At 45.1% G+C, this 17,160-nt stretch overlaps 1 protein-coding gene across 3 annotated transcripts; it reads left to right on the top strand.

Moving 5' to 3' along the window:
- Positions 1–6,962: 6,962 nt before the first annotated feature.
- On the top strand, positions 6,963–8,482 carry LOC102999038 (apoptosis-associated speck-like protein containing a CARD). Of its 3 annotated transcripts, XM_007189963.2 has the most exons (3): positions 6,963–7,278; positions 7,514–7,525; positions 8,226–8,482. In XM_007189963.2, the coding sequence occupies exons 1-3, from the start codon at positions 6,963–6,965 to the stop codon at positions 8,480–8,482; spliced, it is 585 nt and encodes a 194-aa protein (XP_007190025.2). The 3 variants fall into 3 exon arrangements, with proteins under 3 accessions (XP_007190025.2, XP_007190024.2, XP_028024292.2); XM_007189962.2 differs by lacking the exon at positions 7,514–7,525 and having other exon boundaries at positions 6,963–7,221; positions 8,175–8,482; XM_028168491.2 differs by lacking the exon at positions 7,514–7,525 and having other exon boundaries at positions 6,963–7,230; positions 8,172–8,482.
- Positions 8,483–17,160: the final 8,678 nt, after the last annotated feature.

The following is a 17,160-nucleotide window of genomic DNA, read 5'->3' as shown; positions in this document are numbered from 1 at the left end:
TTACCATAGGCCTCGGCCGTGAGTGCACGGACCTCCTCGCCCTTCCTCCTCCTCCCTAAGCCCTCCTAATCGGGACGCTCCGCCTACCCCGCGTCCGCCTTCCAGCCCAAGAGCGTGCTTCCTCCCCTCCCCCCGCCCCTCCCCCCCACCCCAACGCCCTACAGACACGCAAAAACCCACTAGGGACTTAGAGTTAATTTTTAACTGTTTTTATTTTTTATTTTGGTTGTAACAGTGATTAGAAGGAAGGTTTTGGGAGGTTCAGTCAGCTTTAATTTTAATTTGACTTCAGACAAATGAGTTGACCTCTGAATCTCAGCTATTATGTAGGAATATCATTTTACCCATCCCATAGGATTTTTCTTTTTTAAAAAAATTGAGGTAAAATTCACCATTTTAAAGTATTAGAATTCAGTGGCTTTTATTACATTCACAATGCTGTGAAACTGTCACCACTCATTCCAGAACATTTTAATCTTCCCTAAAATAAACCCTGTACTCATGAGCAGTCATTCCTCATTCCCCGTATTTCCACCCACTGGCAACCACAAATCGGCTTTCTGTCTGTATGGATTTGCCAATTCTGGGCATTTCTTATATGGATGGAAATAATCAATAAGCCAATTAGAGCCAAAGGATGATCGCCCGGGAGACGGTCTCTCAGATAACTCTGAGGAACTGCTCCAGAGAAGCATGATTTTCCGCATGGTTTTATATCTCATCAGAACAAAGAACACCAAACAAGTCAGGAATACATTCCTTCAAGATTTCACAAAAACAAAAAAAACAGATCAGCATGTATACAATGAGTCAGTATGGCCTTGGCACCTGGGAAGGGAGTCTTATCATCGAAGAAGTATGCAGCACTGACATCCCAGGAAGGGAGGCATTTAATCTTTATTTTTAAAAAGGCCGTTCTTTACTTCAGGTACCCTTTACTTTAATGATTAAAGCAGATGTACAATGTATGTTTGATAGGCTACAGACTGTTTTAGCTAGCATAAAATTCAAGTTAAATCCTGTATAAGCTAGAATGACTGCCTCATAACTCAATATGTGAACATTTCTTCCATCACATTTATATATAGAATCATTATAATACACGGTCTTTTGTGTTTGGCTTCTTCCACTTAGCATATTTTCAAGGTTCATGAGTGTTGTGTCATGTATTACATTTTGGATAATACCACATTTTGTTCATCCATTCTCATGGACTTTCGGGTTGTTTCCACTTTTTGGGTATTATGAATAATGCTACTGTGTACAAGTTTTTGTGGTGACATATGCTTTCCATTCCTAGAAACCTAGGAATGGAATTGCAAGGTCATATTGTTACCAAGCCCAAGCTCCTTCTGCTCATCGCACGACAGGCCAATAAATCGGGAGAGGAGTTGTTGGAACAAGGAATAACGATTTTAATGGGAAAGCTAGCAGACCGAGAATACGGCAGACTAGCGTCTCAAAAATCCACCTTACCGAAGTCCGAATGCGGGCTCCTTTTATACACCAGAGGGGGAGGGGGCGGGGCCACTGTGGCACCGACCAATGGCTGAGCGGGGCTGCTACAGCTCGCGCCTGCCTCGCAGCTCTCACACCCAGAGTAGAAAGGTGCTACCCCAGAAAGCGGCCAGGTCTGGAGAAGTACCAGGTTGCTCCAGCAACGTCGTCCTCCAGGTCCAGGTGAAGCGAGGCGCAGAAGCCGCTGAGACCCCGGTGGCCACGTGGAGGCGGTTGACACACCCTTTCCTGGGATCGCTGTCTGAAGCGGCGGGCCCCCTGGGCTCAACCCGCGTCTGGCCTCACCGGTCAGTTCATGACTGATGAGGTGGACCGGGAGCAGGTGTCCGCAGAGCGGAGCTCCCGCTCGCCTGCCCGCTTGCGCAGTGGGTGGCCGGCAGGTGCGGGGCCAGGCCGGTGGGCTAGGCCCAGCCTGAGCGCGGAGCGGAGCGGCGGAGCAGCCCCTGCCCCAACCGCGCAGCCGCCGGCGCCAGGGAGGGAGGAGGAAAGGGCCCGTCACAGTTTGGGTTCGGGCTGGGGAGGCCGCTATTACAATATGGTAATTCTATGATTAACTTTTTGAGGTATGGCCAAACTTTTCCACAGCTGCTATATACCACGTTACATTCCCACTAGCCGTGTGTGAGGGTTCCAGTTTTCTACATTCTTGCCAACACTTACTTTGTTTAAAAAATTAAAATGTTTTAAAAATTATAGCCCTCTTAGTGGGTAAGTGGTTTCTCATTGTGGTTTTGGTTTAAATTTCCCTAACAGCTATGTTGAGCATCTTTTCATGTGCTTGTTGGCTATTTGTATAATTTCTTTGGACAAATGTCTATAGATCCTTTTGCCCTTTATTTTATTGGTTTGTCATTTTGTTGTTGAGTTGTAAGAGTTCTTTGTTCGTTCATAACGTGAAATTCTTATCAGATATATGATTTGAAAATATGTTTTCCATTCTATGACTTGTCTTTTCACATTTTTGTCCTTTGATGCTCAAAAGTTTTGATTTTGATGAAGCCCAATTAATGTATATTTTCTTTTGGTGTCATATCTAAGAATGCATTGCTGAATCCAGGTTATGAAGATTTACCTGTGTTTTCTTCTACGAGTTTATTGTTTTAGCTCTTACTTTGGGCTGTTTGATCCTTTTTTTTTTTTTAATTAATTAATTTATTTATTTATTTTTGGCTGCGTTGGGTCTTCGTTTCTGTGCGAGGGCTTTCTCTAGTTGCGGTGAGCGGGAGCCACTCTTCATCGCGGTGCGCGGGCCTCTCACTGTCGCGGCCTCTCTTGTTGTGGAGCACAGGCTCCAGATGTGCAGGCTCAGTAGTTGTGGCTCACGGGCCTAGTTGCTCCGCGGCATGTGGGATCTTCCCAGACCAGGGCTCGAACCCGTGTCGCCTGCATTGGCAGGCAGATTCTCAACCACTGCGCCACCAGGGAAGCCCTGTTTGGTCCATTTTTAATTAATTTTTGTATATATTGTGAGGTAAGAGTCCAACTTTATTCTTTTGCATGTGCCTGTTACCAGGCCCTCTCCAGATTCTTGGACAGCAATACCATAGAAATGAATTTCACTACCACAAGGCTCTTAGGTAAGCAAAACTTTTTATTAAAAGGATAGTTTGTGCACAGCGGAGAAGGCAGAAAAGAGTGCCAACTCCCCAAGGACTTTCAGGGAACAGATTTTAAAGGGAGTGTGAGGGAGGGGGCAGCAGGTGCCCAGTCAGCTTGTGCTCGATTCTCGGATTGGTTGGCATCAAGATGAAGTTTCAAGCATCATCAACCTTCAACTGGCGTGGGGGTCTATGCACTTGCGGTCAGCAGTTTTCATCTGGTGGGGATCTGCCTCCTGCAAAAACAACTTGGGAATGTCTGTCAGGCCTTTATATCTTTCAGGGAACTGGAAGGCTTTAGGCACTTTGTTTTAAGGGATCTGTGAAGCCTGCTTGCACAAGGTCGTTCCCTGGGTCCTTTTCAAAAATGGCTGTACTCTTGTCTTCCAGTCTCACGCCTATTTAGTTGTTTAAGCACTGTTTGTTCAAAAGACTGTTATTTATTGTTGAAAATCAATTGACCGTAGATGTATGGGCTTATTTCTGGATTCTCAATTCTATTTCATTAGATTAAGATATATCTATGCTTATGCCAGTACCATACTGCTTTGATTACTGTCACTTTTGTAGAAAGTATTGAAATCAGGAGCGTGAGACCTCAAACTTTGTTCTTCTTTTTAAAGAAATTTTTGGCTATCCAGGGTTCCTTGCAATTCTATATGAATTTTAGGATCAGTGTATTCATTTCTGCAAAAAAGGCAGTTGGGAATTGACTGACTCAGTAGATCAATTTGGGGAGTTACTGCCGTGTTAACAATATTGAATTTTTCATGAACATGGGCTCTCTTCATTTATTTAGGTCTTCTTTAATTTCTTTTCCCCCCAGTTTTACTGAGGTATAATTGACAAATAAAATTGTACTATATTTAAAGTGTACAACATGATCATTTGATATATGTATACCTTGTGAAAGAATTCCCACATTCAAGTTCATTAGCATATCAATCACCTCCCAAAGTTGCCCCCTCTCCTTTTTTGGTAAGAACACTTACAATTTACTCTCTTAGCAAATTGCAATTATACAATACAGTATTATCAACTATAGTCACCATGTTTTACATTAGATTCTCAGAACTTATTCATCTTATAGCTGAAAGTTTGTACTTTTTTGCCAACCTCTCTCCATCTCCCTCACCCCTTAGCCATGGCAACCTAGAGATTACATTTAATCTATAGATGACTTTGGGCAGTAGGAGCATTTTAACAATAACTCTTCTGATCCATGAACATGGGATAGCTTTCCATTTATTTGTGTATTCTTTCATTAATGTCTTGTTTTCAGTGAATAGATCTTTCACTTCTTTAAATTTACTCCTTAAGTATTTTATTATTTTTTATGCTTTTGTGAATGGGATTGTTTTTTGTCTCCTTGTTGAACCTATCGTTTTGTTCTTGTATTGTCTTCCTGATTTCATTAAATTGTTTATGTGTTCTCTTGAGCTCTCTGAGCATCTTTTGAATAATTATTTTGAATTCTTTGCCAGGCAATTAAATTATCTCCACTTGTTTGGGGTCAGTTACTGGAAGTTTGCTATGTTCCTTTGGTGGTGTCATGTTTCCCCAATTCTTTGTGACCCTGGTAGTCTTGTGTAGGTGTCTGCACAACTGAAAAAATAGTCAACTCTTGCAGACTTTATGGACTGATTCTGGTAATGAAAGACCTTCTGTGGGTGGGAGCATGCTGGAGTCTGTTGTGACTCTGTATCTCATGGTGCAGACTGCGAAGTGCAGGGGCATGTGGCAGCTGTGGGTCCAGGGTGGGGGGTGGGGGCATGATGTCTCTCTGGGTCAGGCCACAGGGGTCCACAGCACTGACAACTGTGTGGTCCTTGGTGAGCATAGTGGGGTATCTGCAATGGCTACAAGGGCTATTGGGGTCATTGTGGTGCCTCCAGGTCCAGAGGCTACATACAAGGGCAGGCAGCAGTGGCATGGAGCTGGTGGTGGTGTGTAAATACTACCAACTGGTGCCTAAGTAATGGCAGAGGCTGGTTGTGGATACACACACAGTGGTAGGGGCCGGGGCCAGGGCCAGGAACAAGGGCCAGGGCCACGTGAGGGTACACAGGCAGCTTCAGAGGCCCTGGATGTTGGTGTACATTCTGTGCCTGCAGGATCTCACATCAGACATGCACAGGAATGGAGGCTTAATGGGGATCTAGCTGGCTGGGTGCAGGTGCACAGTTTGTGGGGACAGCTGCAGGTGAGACTAGTGGTGCAGGCCAGTGACAGGAGATAAGGCCAGAGCTGAGCCCTCAGGCAGCTGTGGGGGCCCCAGCTGTCAGTGTGCAATTCCATGGCTGCAGGATATTGCCACAGGTATGCACACTGCCTTAGAGGCTGGTGATGGGAATCTACTATTATTGTATTGCTGTCTACTTCTCCCTTCAGTTCTTTAAATATTTGCTTTATATAGGTGCTCTGAGGTAGGGTACATAAATATTTATAAATGTTATATCTTCTTAGTTAATTGATCCATTTATCATTATATACACTTTTTCTTTTTGAATTTTGTTTTTTTTTAATACACCAGGTTCTTATTAGCTATCTATTTTATACTTATTAGTGTATATATGTCAATCCCAATCTCCCAATTCATCCCACCACCACCCCTCCCCTGCTTTCCCCCCTTGGTGTCCATACGTTTGTTCTCTACATCTGTGTCTCTATTTCTGCCTTGCAAACCGGTTCATCTGTACCATTTTTCTAGATTCCACAAATACGCATTAATATACTTCCTCCCAGAGGAAGTAGCATTTAACTTAAGACCTAAAGTCTTGAGAGTTTGTCAGGCAAAAAGTGAGGGAAGAGAGCTCCAGGCTGAGGGAACAGCATGTGCAAAGGCTTGGAGAAGCAAAGGGGCCTGGCAGATTAGAGGAATGGAGAGGCCAGTGTGGTTGGAACTCAGAGGTGGAGTTGTGGGGGGGGGGTGTGTGGTGCAAGACAAGGCTGGTGAGGTCCACAGGGGCAGACCAGCAGGGCCTTCCCAGCCATGTTAAGGGCAAGTTAACAATTCAGGGCACAGCTTGGCCTCCAACGCCATCCCACGCCACCTTTCATCTGCTCTTTTGGGTCAAGCCCCCTGACCCCAGAACTGCTCTCTACCCATGACTTTCCCTCCAGTCAAGAATTTTCTCAACCACTGCAAGTGTCTCTTGTCATCGCTTCCTAAGAAGTTCAATTCCTGGGGGACCAAATTCTGGCTCTCCCAGGAAGCATTTGGCAAGGTCCCAGGTACCATCAGGTAGCCCATGTTATCTTGGAATGTTTACTAAGTGGATGAGTGAGTGTTATTATCCCCATTTTATAGATAACGAAACTGAGGTTTGGAGAGATAAAGCACACATAGTTATCTCTACCCTCTTTTTGACACCTCATTTCTCCCCAGTATTCCCCAGAATTTGGGAAGCTACATGGTCTGGCTGTTAGGATTCTATGACTCTGATTCTATGACATGTCAGAGAGGATGCTGAGGTTTAGGGAAACATGAAGATTTCAGGGTTCTAAAATTCCACAGTTCTAAGCCTTAGCACTCCAATAAACCAGGCTCCTAATGTGTGCTAGCTAGTCCAAGCCTGGAGAGGCAGGCACCACCCATGAGCCCTTTTCCACCCGGACTCCTGGGTCCCACCTCGTAGACCAGCCAAAGGATGCGATCTGGGCACCCCCTGATGGCCAGGAGAGGATGGGAAGGAACGGGATAGTCGGGAGCCTTACACCTGAGGGCAATGTTCTGGGGCAGAGGCCGGAGTTGAGAGAAGGCGGGGAGTTCCAGGTCCCGCTGCAGAGCAGACTTCCTGCTTGGCAGACAGCCCGAGTGAGCTACAGTGGGGGACCCCGGGAGCCATGGGGTGCACACGTGATGCCTTCCTGGATGCACTGGAGAACCTGACTGCAGACGAGTTCAAGAAGTTCAAGATGAAGCTGCTTTCAGTGCCGCTGTGCGAAGGCTATGCACGCATCCCACGGGGGACGCTGCTGCCCATGGATGCTGTGGACCTCACCGACAAGCTCGTCAGCTACTATCTGGAGGCGTACGGTGCCAACCTCACGGCGCTCATGCTTCGCGACATGGGCATGCAGGAGGTGGTGGAGCAGCTGCAGGAGACCTTGGGCAAAGGGGAACTCACCTCCTCCACACTTGGCACAGAGGTCCAGACCAGTATGCCCTCATCTGCACCCTCCTCTCAACCCAACGTTTGCCTCTCCCCGCGCTTTTGCTTCCTGTTCCTCCTACCCTTTAATAAAAGCTTCTTCTGCTGGGGAGGCTTGGAACTGACCTTGGCTCCTGGACCAAGAGATCCCTGATCCCAGAAAGACTTGGAGACACCACTTAACATTTTCTTACAGGCCATGGAACCGTGCCAACCGAGATCAAGGCCCCTCTCACCAGACAGCAGCCAAGCCAAGTAAAACCTTCAACACCCAACCTCACCTACCTGGGCACCTCACCAGCCTCGCCCCACTGCACCCCTGCACAGCCTAAATCTGTTGTCCCAAGGCCAAGAGCACCCAGAGAGCGCAAAGCTAGGCCAACCCTCCCCACCCACCTACTCACACACCTCCAGGGCCCGAGCCTGGTTGGGAGGAGAAAGGGAGACAAAGTTAAACTCATCCCACTATATGTAGAGTCCTGGTGGCATGCCCGCCTTGAGCCCCACTCCTTAGGGTTGCATTCAGGGCAATTTCTTTTTTTTTTTTAAATATAAGCAACTTTTTTTTTTTTTAAGATTTCTTTATTGACTGATTGATTGCTATGTTGGGTCTTCGTTTTTGTGCTATGGCTTTCTCCAGTTGTGGCAAGTGGGGGCCACTCTTCATCGCGGTGCGCGGGCCTCTCACTATTGTGGCCTCTCTTGTTGCGGAGCACAGGCTCCAGACGCGCAGGCTCAGTAGTTGTGGCTCACGGGCCTAGTTGCTCCGCGGCATGTGGGATCTTCCCAGACCAGGGCTCGAACCCGTGTTTCCTGCATTAGCAGGCAGATTCTCAACCACTGCGCCACCAGGGAAGCCCAGGGCAATTTCTAAAGAAAGCCTAGTGTTCAAGTGGGACAGGCTCCAGCACCCACCCTGGTCCCAGCGCATCCCCTCTCCCCCCTCTCGCCCCAGCACTGCACTTTGTGGACCAGCATCGGGCAGCCCTCATTGCGCGGGTCACAGACGTGGATGGGGTGCTGGACGCCCTGTACGGGAAGGTCCTGACAGAGGAGCAGTACTGGGCAGTGTGGGCGGAGTGCACCAATCCTACCAAGATGAGGAAGCTCTTCAGCTTTGCTCCAGCCTGGAACCTGACCTGCAAGGATCTGCTCCTCCGGGCCCTGAGGGACACCCAGACCTACCTGGTAGTCGACCTGAAGCAGAGCTGAGGCATCTTCCCCAGCAGCAGTCCCACAGACAACCCCTGGCTGTTCCAGCCATCTTACCTGGAGTCTCTGATTTTTTTTTTATACACAATATATGAAAAACCAGCTTGTACTTGGTGTGTTTTCCTACTTCCAGCCTGGAAGCACATGCGGAGCTGAGCTACACATCCAAGCCCCGCAGAGGCTCAGGTGAAGCTCTAGTCTCTGCCTGTTCCTGGGGCAGCAGGCTCCCCAGACACTTCATCCTTCCTGCCTCAGTCACCATGGAATAGTCCCTCACCATTTTGTGGCTCCTTCAATGCCACCCCAGAGGGTCTGCCCTTGAGACCTGTGAATACAAGTTAGCCTTGTGGCCAAGGTCTAAAAATTAAAATAGAGGTATGTACAAAGGGCCTGGAACTGTGGGGGGCCAGACTTGACAGATGCATTTAGAAACAGACTCGTCTACCAAGCTTCTCAATCTCTCACTTTTTCATAGGAAAAAAAATTGCAAAATGAGAGCAATTTTCAGGGGAAGTGACAAGAGTATCATCTAAACAGGACAGAAGCGCACAAACCACCAAGTACTCCTAGGGGTCCTTCTGGCACTGACACCAGCAGGCGTCACTGCTCCCTCTGCACCTTCCCACCCACTGCAAGAGGGGTTATAGGTTACACTTTGCCCAGAAAACATGCCAACCACAAAAGCAAAACTTTAGGAAATGAGTTCTAGTAGCTGTTCCTTCTCTTGATGGAATTGTGCCAACAAAAGAAAATACGGATATTTATTTCCAGAAAACAGCACTTAAGGAGCCTTTCCAGAGGCTGTTCAGGAACCAGGATCCTAGGACCACATCCTGAGTACATTTTGCACCCAAATTCTTTCTGGCTTAGAAGGGGTGGATGCAAAGCAACAGGCAGGCCCCAAGGAGGCCAGTTACCCTATCCTTAGGAGTCAGATCATCAGACTCAGGGATCCAGGTATGAGGGTGCAAGGTGTACCATTCACAACGATACACCAGTGCAGAATGAACAAAGCTGTATGAAGGCTTCACTTGGAATACCCTCCCTAAACACAAGAATTAGCAAATGTAGTTTTTATTCCCCACCTCCCTCCACACACACACACAGTCTGTGTAACATTTCCCTATTCTGATGACCAGATCACCAGAGCAACAGGAGAAAACAAGTAATTTGCCGTAGGAGGAAGCTACCAAGAAGCTAAGCTAATGACCAGTGTCAAGGCTACACAGTCACATGGGACTGCTCCTAATGCCATTTAGGACTCCAGGAGGAAAGCTGAGCTTCCCCCAAATCGGGAACCGGCCCCAGTACTCAGGATCCCCTGGGCTTATCTTCTTTAGTCAGCCACCCCATAACATAAATGCTGATGCTCCCCATTTCACCCTCAGCCCTTTTCTACCAAGTCTTCTTAAATCTTATAAACCAAGCCTTATTCAATCCCTGAGATGTGTTTGTTCACTTATGTTCTGCAAGGACCTTGCCATTTCCCAAACTGAAGTTGTCTCCCTTTTACTACCCCTGTATCTCGACATATGGCAACAGCAGCAGCCTAACCAGAAAACAAGAAATCCTAGCCTGTTCCATAAGGCCCAGATTTAGTCAGTCTTCCAGCTTATATCCAAACACCTTCCTTTTCAACTTCACTGCCCCCATCTGGCTTATGCCTTCATGTCTTACCCACAACAGGCCTCCTGATCTCCCTGCTTCTGGTCAACCACCTTCAAGGGCCTGAGTGATCAAAACTGATGATGGAAATGGACTCCCTTCTAACACTAGGACACCTAAGCCCCTCTTCCAGCCTGATCCTGAATGATCCATCCAACCTCTCCTATCTTCCTCTTCACATACCCCCGGATCCCAACACTACTTACACCCCATGCCCTAGCACACATTGGTCCCTTAACTCTGGACACCTTGAAACCCATCTCTCCTAGCATGCCCACAGGTGGCCTTCCTCTGGTCTCCAGTGGCACTTTCACCTACTGTCCCTGTGGGAGAGCAAACCATATTGTCATGTCTATTTTCACACAAGACTCTCCCATTAGAGTAAGCCCCATAAAAAGACATATTTTCAACCTTTGTACAGTGCCTTGCATGTGAAAAATAATAAACAGCAGTTACTGTGTATGTCTAGTGCCTGACAGAGGATTTTTTCAAAAACTTCACAGGAACCCAGAGCTTCTCATGAGATGGAGCCATAACTAATACTTCCCTGCACAGCAGATGCTCAAACAGAGCAGCTACAAAAACCAGGGCAGGCCTGAGGCAAAAGGTATGGTTCTAAGAAACAGCTCCCCTAAGTTGAAAGACTTCTTGGGGGCTTTATTTTTCCTTTTTATTGGAGGGGGAGGAAGGGCGAGGCTCAGAGTTCTACCAGCCACAGCACACTGGTTAAGGACACACTTCTGCAGCCAAAGGATAGATTCAAATCCCTGCTCTACCCCACTCACCAGTTATGAGACTTAAGGCCAGTTTGTACCTCAGCATCCCATCTATAAAGCAGGGATAACAGGACATAGCTCCTCACCTAACAGCAGATGGCCCACAGTGAGCACACATTAGTGTCAACAGTGATCTCCAGGATGTTTTCCTTCCTAGCTGCTCAATGGCTTAGGTTCCTCAGTGGCCCTCAATCTGAAACAATCAACATTTTCTGCCCAAACCTCTAAGCATCACAAGACTGAAAAAAGAACAAGCAGATCAATACCCAATGTTCACTGGGCCTGTGCTAATTAGAACAAAAACCCATATGCAAGACCCAGCCTTCTGTGAGTGACCTTTTTCTTAGCTCTCGGCTCAAACTGTCTACATAGAAAGTTTTATACAAAATCAATTACCCCTTCACAGAGAAGGTGGGGGGAATGAGCAGAAAAGGAGTCTCTGCAGAACTTTAGAGCATGGCTCTAAAAGTGTGCTGCTGAAACAGCAGCATCAACATCACCAGAGAGCTTGTGCCCCACCAAGACCTACACACGGAATTGGAACCCACCTGCTAGCCATACTGCCAAGTGATTCAGGTACGTATTCAACTTAGACACACAACGCTACAGGGAGGATTTGGCTCTGCCACCTCAGTCAGACTGCGACAGGTTTGCATAAGCCTTCTTACATAGGGATTTGCCTTGCTTTTCACTCAGGGAAAGAGTACGCAGGATGGGCCTGCTTCCCCTCAAATTCTGGGAAAAAATAAAATAAAACAAACAAAAAACAGCCGTCAGGCTAGATCTAACAGACAGGTTCTTACCGTGAGCAGGCTGCAGTGAGGCCCTAAGGATCCTGCAGAAACAGCTACAGGGAATCAGCGCAATTGTGCAACACTGCCACCCTGAGGTGCATGTGCAAGATGCTACCTAGAAAGCCTGGCTCCTGCTCCCTTCAGTTTCTTCTTCCCATACCCACCCCACCCCACCCTCCTTGGCATTCTCTACCTGGAATTGCCTAAGCTTGGTTCCCTGCTACACACAAGGAACCCCCAATCTTCGACCCTGTAGGCCAAGCTCCCTTCCTGTCTCCAATCCCCACACTGGTGGCTCTCAATCGTCCTTCCTGTTAAAGGAGTCCCTCTTGCTAGCACTATAACCCCAAGGTTTAAGGCTAAGGCCACAATCCAAGAAGCTGAGAGAGCACAATCCATCCACAGAGCACTATTCCCAGACCCAAACTCCTGACATCCGTCTGTTCCTGCCTCAAGCATATTAGGAATTTTAGTATGGCTGTGCAGGGCCCGGGCCTGAGCCCCACATCTGCCAAAGCCTCTGAGGGTCCCGCAGTCCCAATGGACCCGAGCACCAGCCCACCCGTCCAAGCCTCTGTGGTGGCCCATGGGCCACCCCTGACAAAGCCTCCTCTGGCCACATGGGTCCAGGCGGGCCAAGTCCCACCACCCTCCAAAGCCTCCTCTGACTGTCCCGGCCCCTGTGGACACACCTGTGGAAGCCTGCGCCCACCTGCCCTGCATGAGCATGTGTACTCCAGGCCAGCTTCAGGAGCAGATGCTGGTGAAAGGAACACATGCAGAGGTGGGGCTGACGCAGCAGGTCCAGAGACCTACCTAGAGGTCTCGGAGGGCCTCCTGGGGAGGCGGGGATTGGATGTAGCTCACTGTAGGGGCAAGGACACTGATAGCAGAGGCACCAGGGAATTTTTCATTTTTTCAATTTTATTTTATTTTTTGCTGTTGTCCTCTTTCGTTTTGTCATTGTTTCATTTTTATTTTTTTCTAATATATTTCTCATTTTTATTTTATTTTTATTCTGTTATTGTTCTGCTCTTTTTCATTTGTTGTCTGTTTTTTGTTTTTGTTTTCTTGGTGGTGGTGGTTTGTTCTTTTGATATTTTTGTGTTGTTTTCTTTCGTTATTTGTTTGCTTTGTTTTTATCTTTTTTTGTTTTGTCATTTTAGTTTGTCTTTTCTCTTGGCTTTTCTTTTAGTTTGTTTTTTTATTTTGTTTTATTGTTTGTTTTCTGTTTAGTTTTGTTTCTATTATTGGTTATGGTTTGGGGGCCCTCTTGTTTGTTTGGGTGTTTTGTTTTTTGCTATCCATGTTGTTTTGTTGTTTTTGGTTTGTTTTTTGTTTGCTTGATTTGTTTTTGTTATTTGTCTCAGGTTTTGTCTGTTTTCTTTTTTTTTGTTTGTTTGTGTGTTTTTGTTTGGTTGGTTTTGTTATTATTTGCCTTGGGCTTTGTCTATTTTAGGGTTTTTCTGTTTGTTTGTTTTTTGCCACACCATGTTGCTTGCGGGGTCTTGGTTCCCAGGCCGGGGGTCAGGCCTAAGCCCCTGTGGTGGGAGCACCGAGTCTGAGCCACTGGACTACCAGAGAACTTCAGGCCCCAGGAAATATTAATTGCTGTGAGCTCTCCCAGAGGTCCTCATCTCGGCACCAAGATCCAGCTCCACCCAACTGCCTGCAAGCTCCAGTGCTGGACGCCTCGGATCAAACAACCAGCAAGACAGAAACACAGCCCCACCCATCAACAAAAACGAGACGACAGAGAAACGTGTTACAGATGAAGGAGCAAGGTAAACACCTATTAGACCAAATAAATGAAGAGGAAATAGACAATCTACCTGAAAAAGAATTCAGAGTGATGATGGTAAAGATGATCCACAATCTCGGAAATAGAATGGAGGCATGGACTGAGAAAATATAAGAAATGTTTAACAAGGACATAGAACTAAAGAACAAACAAATGGGGATGAACAATACAATAACTGAAATGAAAAATACACTAGAAGTAATCAATAGCAGAATAACTGAGGCAGAAGAATGAATAAAATGAGCTGGAGGATAGAATGGTGGAAATAACTGCCGAGGAACAGAATAAAGAAAAAAGAATGAAAAGAAATGAGGACTGTTTCAGAGACCTCTGGGAAACAGTTAATGCACCAACTTTCGAACTATAGGGGTCCCAGAAGAAGAATAGAAAGAGAAAGGGTCTGAGAAAATATTTGAAGAGATTATAGTCAAAAACGGCCCTAACATGGGAAAGGAAATAGCCACCCAAGTTCAGGAAGCACAGAGAGTCCCATACAGGATAAACCCTAGGAGAAACACACCAAGATACATATTAATCAAACTAACAAAAATTAAAGTCAAAGAAAAAATATTAAAAGCAGCAAGGGAAAAGCAACAAATGGCATACAAGGGAATCCCGATAAGGTTATCAGCTGATTTTTCGGCAGAAACTCTGCAGGCCAGAAGGGAGTGGCAGGACAGATTTAAAGTGTTGAAAGGGAAAAATCTACAACCAAGATTACGGCAAGGATCTCATTCAGATTCGATGAAGAAATCAAAAGCTTTACCAACAAGCAAAAGTTAAGAGAATTCAGCACCACCAAACCAGCTGTACAACAAATGCTAAAGGAACTTCTCCAGGCAGGAAATACAAGAGAAGAAAAAGACCTACAAAAACAAACCCAAAAAAAAAAAAAAACCCAAAACAGTTAAGAAAATGGTAATAGGAACATATGTATCAATAATTCCCTTAAATGTAATTGGATTAAACAATCCAACCAAAGACACAGACAGGCTGAATGTATACAAAAACAAGACCCATATGTATGCTGCCTACAAGAGACCCACTTCAAACCTAGGGACACATACAAACTGAAAGTAAGGGAATGGAAAAAGATACCCCATGCAAATGGAAATCAAAAGAAAGCTGGAGTAGCAATACTCATATAGGACAATACAGACCTTAAAATAAAGACTATTACAAGAGACAAGGAAGGACACTACATAATGATCAAGGGATCAATCCAAGAAGAAGATATGACAATTATAAATACCTATGCACCCAACATAGGAGCACTTCAATACATAAGGCAAATGCTAACAGCCATAAAAGAGGAAATCGACAGTAACACAATAATAGTATGGGACTTTAACACCCCACTTTCATCAATGGACTGATCAACCAAACAGAAAATAAATAAGGAAACAGAAGCTTTTTTTTTAAAATTTAACTTTATTTATTTTTGGCTGCGTTGGGTCTTCGTTGCTGCCTACGTGCTTTCTCTAGTTGGAGCGAGTGGGGTCACTCTTCCATGCAGTGCGCAGGTGTCTCATTGCAGTGGCTTCTCTTGTTGCGGAGCACAGGCTCTAAGGCGCGTGGACTTCAGTAGTTGTGGCACATGGGTTCTACAGTGCAGGCTCAGTAGTTGTGGTGCACGGGCTTAGTTGCTCCGTGGCATGTAGGATCTTCCCAGACCAAGGCTCGAACCTGTGCCCCCTGCATTGGCAGGCAGATTCTTAACCACTGTGCTACCAGGGAAGCCCCAGGAAACACAAGCTTTAAATGACACATTAGACCAGATGGACTTAATCAATATTTATAGGACATTCCATCCAAAAACAACAGAATAAAAGTTCTTCTCAAGTGCACACAGAACATTCTCCAGGATAGATCACATCTTGGGTCACAAATCAAGCTTCAGTAAATTTAAGAAAATTGAAATCATATCAGGCATCTTTTCTGACCACAGCGCTATTAGACTAGATATCAATTACAGAAAAAAAGCTGTAAAAAATACAAACACATGGAGGCTAAACAATATGCTACTAAAGAACCAAGGGATCACTGAAGAAATCAAAAATGAAATCAAAATACACCTAGAAACAAATGACAATGAAAACACGACGACCCAAAACCTATGGGATGCAGCAAAAGCAGTTCTAAGAGGGAAGTTTATAGCAATACAATCCTACCTCAAGAAACAAGAAAAATCTCAAATAAACAACCTAATCTTACACCTAAAGCGATTAGAGAGTGAAGAACAACAGCAACAAAAAACCAAGGTTAGCAGAAGGAAAGAAATCATAAAGATCAGATCAGAAATACATAAAAAAGAAATGAAGGACACAATAGCAAAGATCAATAAAACTAAAAGCTGGTTCTTTGAGAAGATGAACAAAATTGATAAACCATTAGCCAGACTCATCATGAAAAAAAAGGGAGAAGACTCAAGTCAATAAAATTACAAATGGGGGACTTCCCTGGTGGCACAGTGGTTAAGAATCCATCTGCCAATGCAGGGTACATGAGTTGAATCCCTGGTCTGGGAAGATCCCACATGCTGTGGAGCAACTAAGCCCGTGAGCCACAACTACTGAGCCCACGTGCCACAACCACTGAAGCCTGTGTGCGTAGAGCCCATGCTCTGCAACAAGGGAAACCACTGCAATGAGAAGCTGCGCACCATAACAAAGAGTAGCCCCTGCACGCTGCAACTAGCGAAAGCCTGTGCACAGCAACAAAGACCCAATGCAGCCAAAAATAAATAAATAAAATAAACAAATAAATTTATAAAAAAAAGAAGAATGTTACAAGAGACAAAGAAGTACACTACATAATGATCAAGGGATCAATCCAAGAAGAAGATATAAAAATTATAAATATATATGCACCCAACATAGGAGCACCTCAATACATAAGGCAAATGCTATAAAACAGCAATAAAACAGCTATAAAAGAGGAAATGGACAGTAACACAATAATACTGGGGGACTTTAACACCTCACTTACTCCAATGGACAGATCATCCAGACAGAAAATTAATAATGAAACACAAGCTTTAAATGACACAAGAGACCAGATGGACTTAATCAATATTTATAGGACATTCCATCCAAAAATAACAGAATAGAATTTCTTCTCAAGTGCACACAGAACATTCTCCAGGATAGATCACATCTTGGGTCACAAATCAAGCTTCAGTAAATTTAAGAAAATTGAAATCGTATCAAGCGTCTTTTCCGACCACAACTCTATGAGACTAGAAATCAATAACAGGGAAGAAAAAGTAAAAAACACAAACACATGGAGGCTAACCAATATGTTACTAAATAACCAAGAGATCAATCAAGAAATCAAAGAGGAAACCAAAAAATACCTAGAGACAAATGACAATGAAAACACGACAATCCAAAACCTATAGGACGCAGCAAAAGCAGTTCTAAGAGGAACGTTTATAGCAATGCCTCAAGAAAAAAGAAAAATCTCAAATAAACAATCTAACCTTACACCTAAAGCAACTAGAGAAAGAAGAACAAACAAAACCCAAAGTTAGTAGAAGGAAGGAAATCGTAAAGATCAGAGCAGAAATAAATGAAATAGAAACAAAGAAAACAACAGCAAAGATCAATAAAACTAAAAGCTGGTTCTTTGAGAAGAAAAACA

Source organism: Balaenoptera acutorostrata, chromosome 15 (genome assembly GCF_949987535.1).
Source record: "Balaenoptera acutorostrata chromosome 15, mBalAcu1.1, whole genome shotgun sequence".
Lineage (NCBI taxonomy): Eukaryota > Metazoa > Chordata > Mammalia > Artiodactyla > Balaenopteridae > Balaenoptera > Balaenoptera acutorostrata.
The sequence above is the reverse complement of the archived record's forward strand: the minus strand, read 5'-3'. Positions and strand labels throughout refer to the sequence as shown.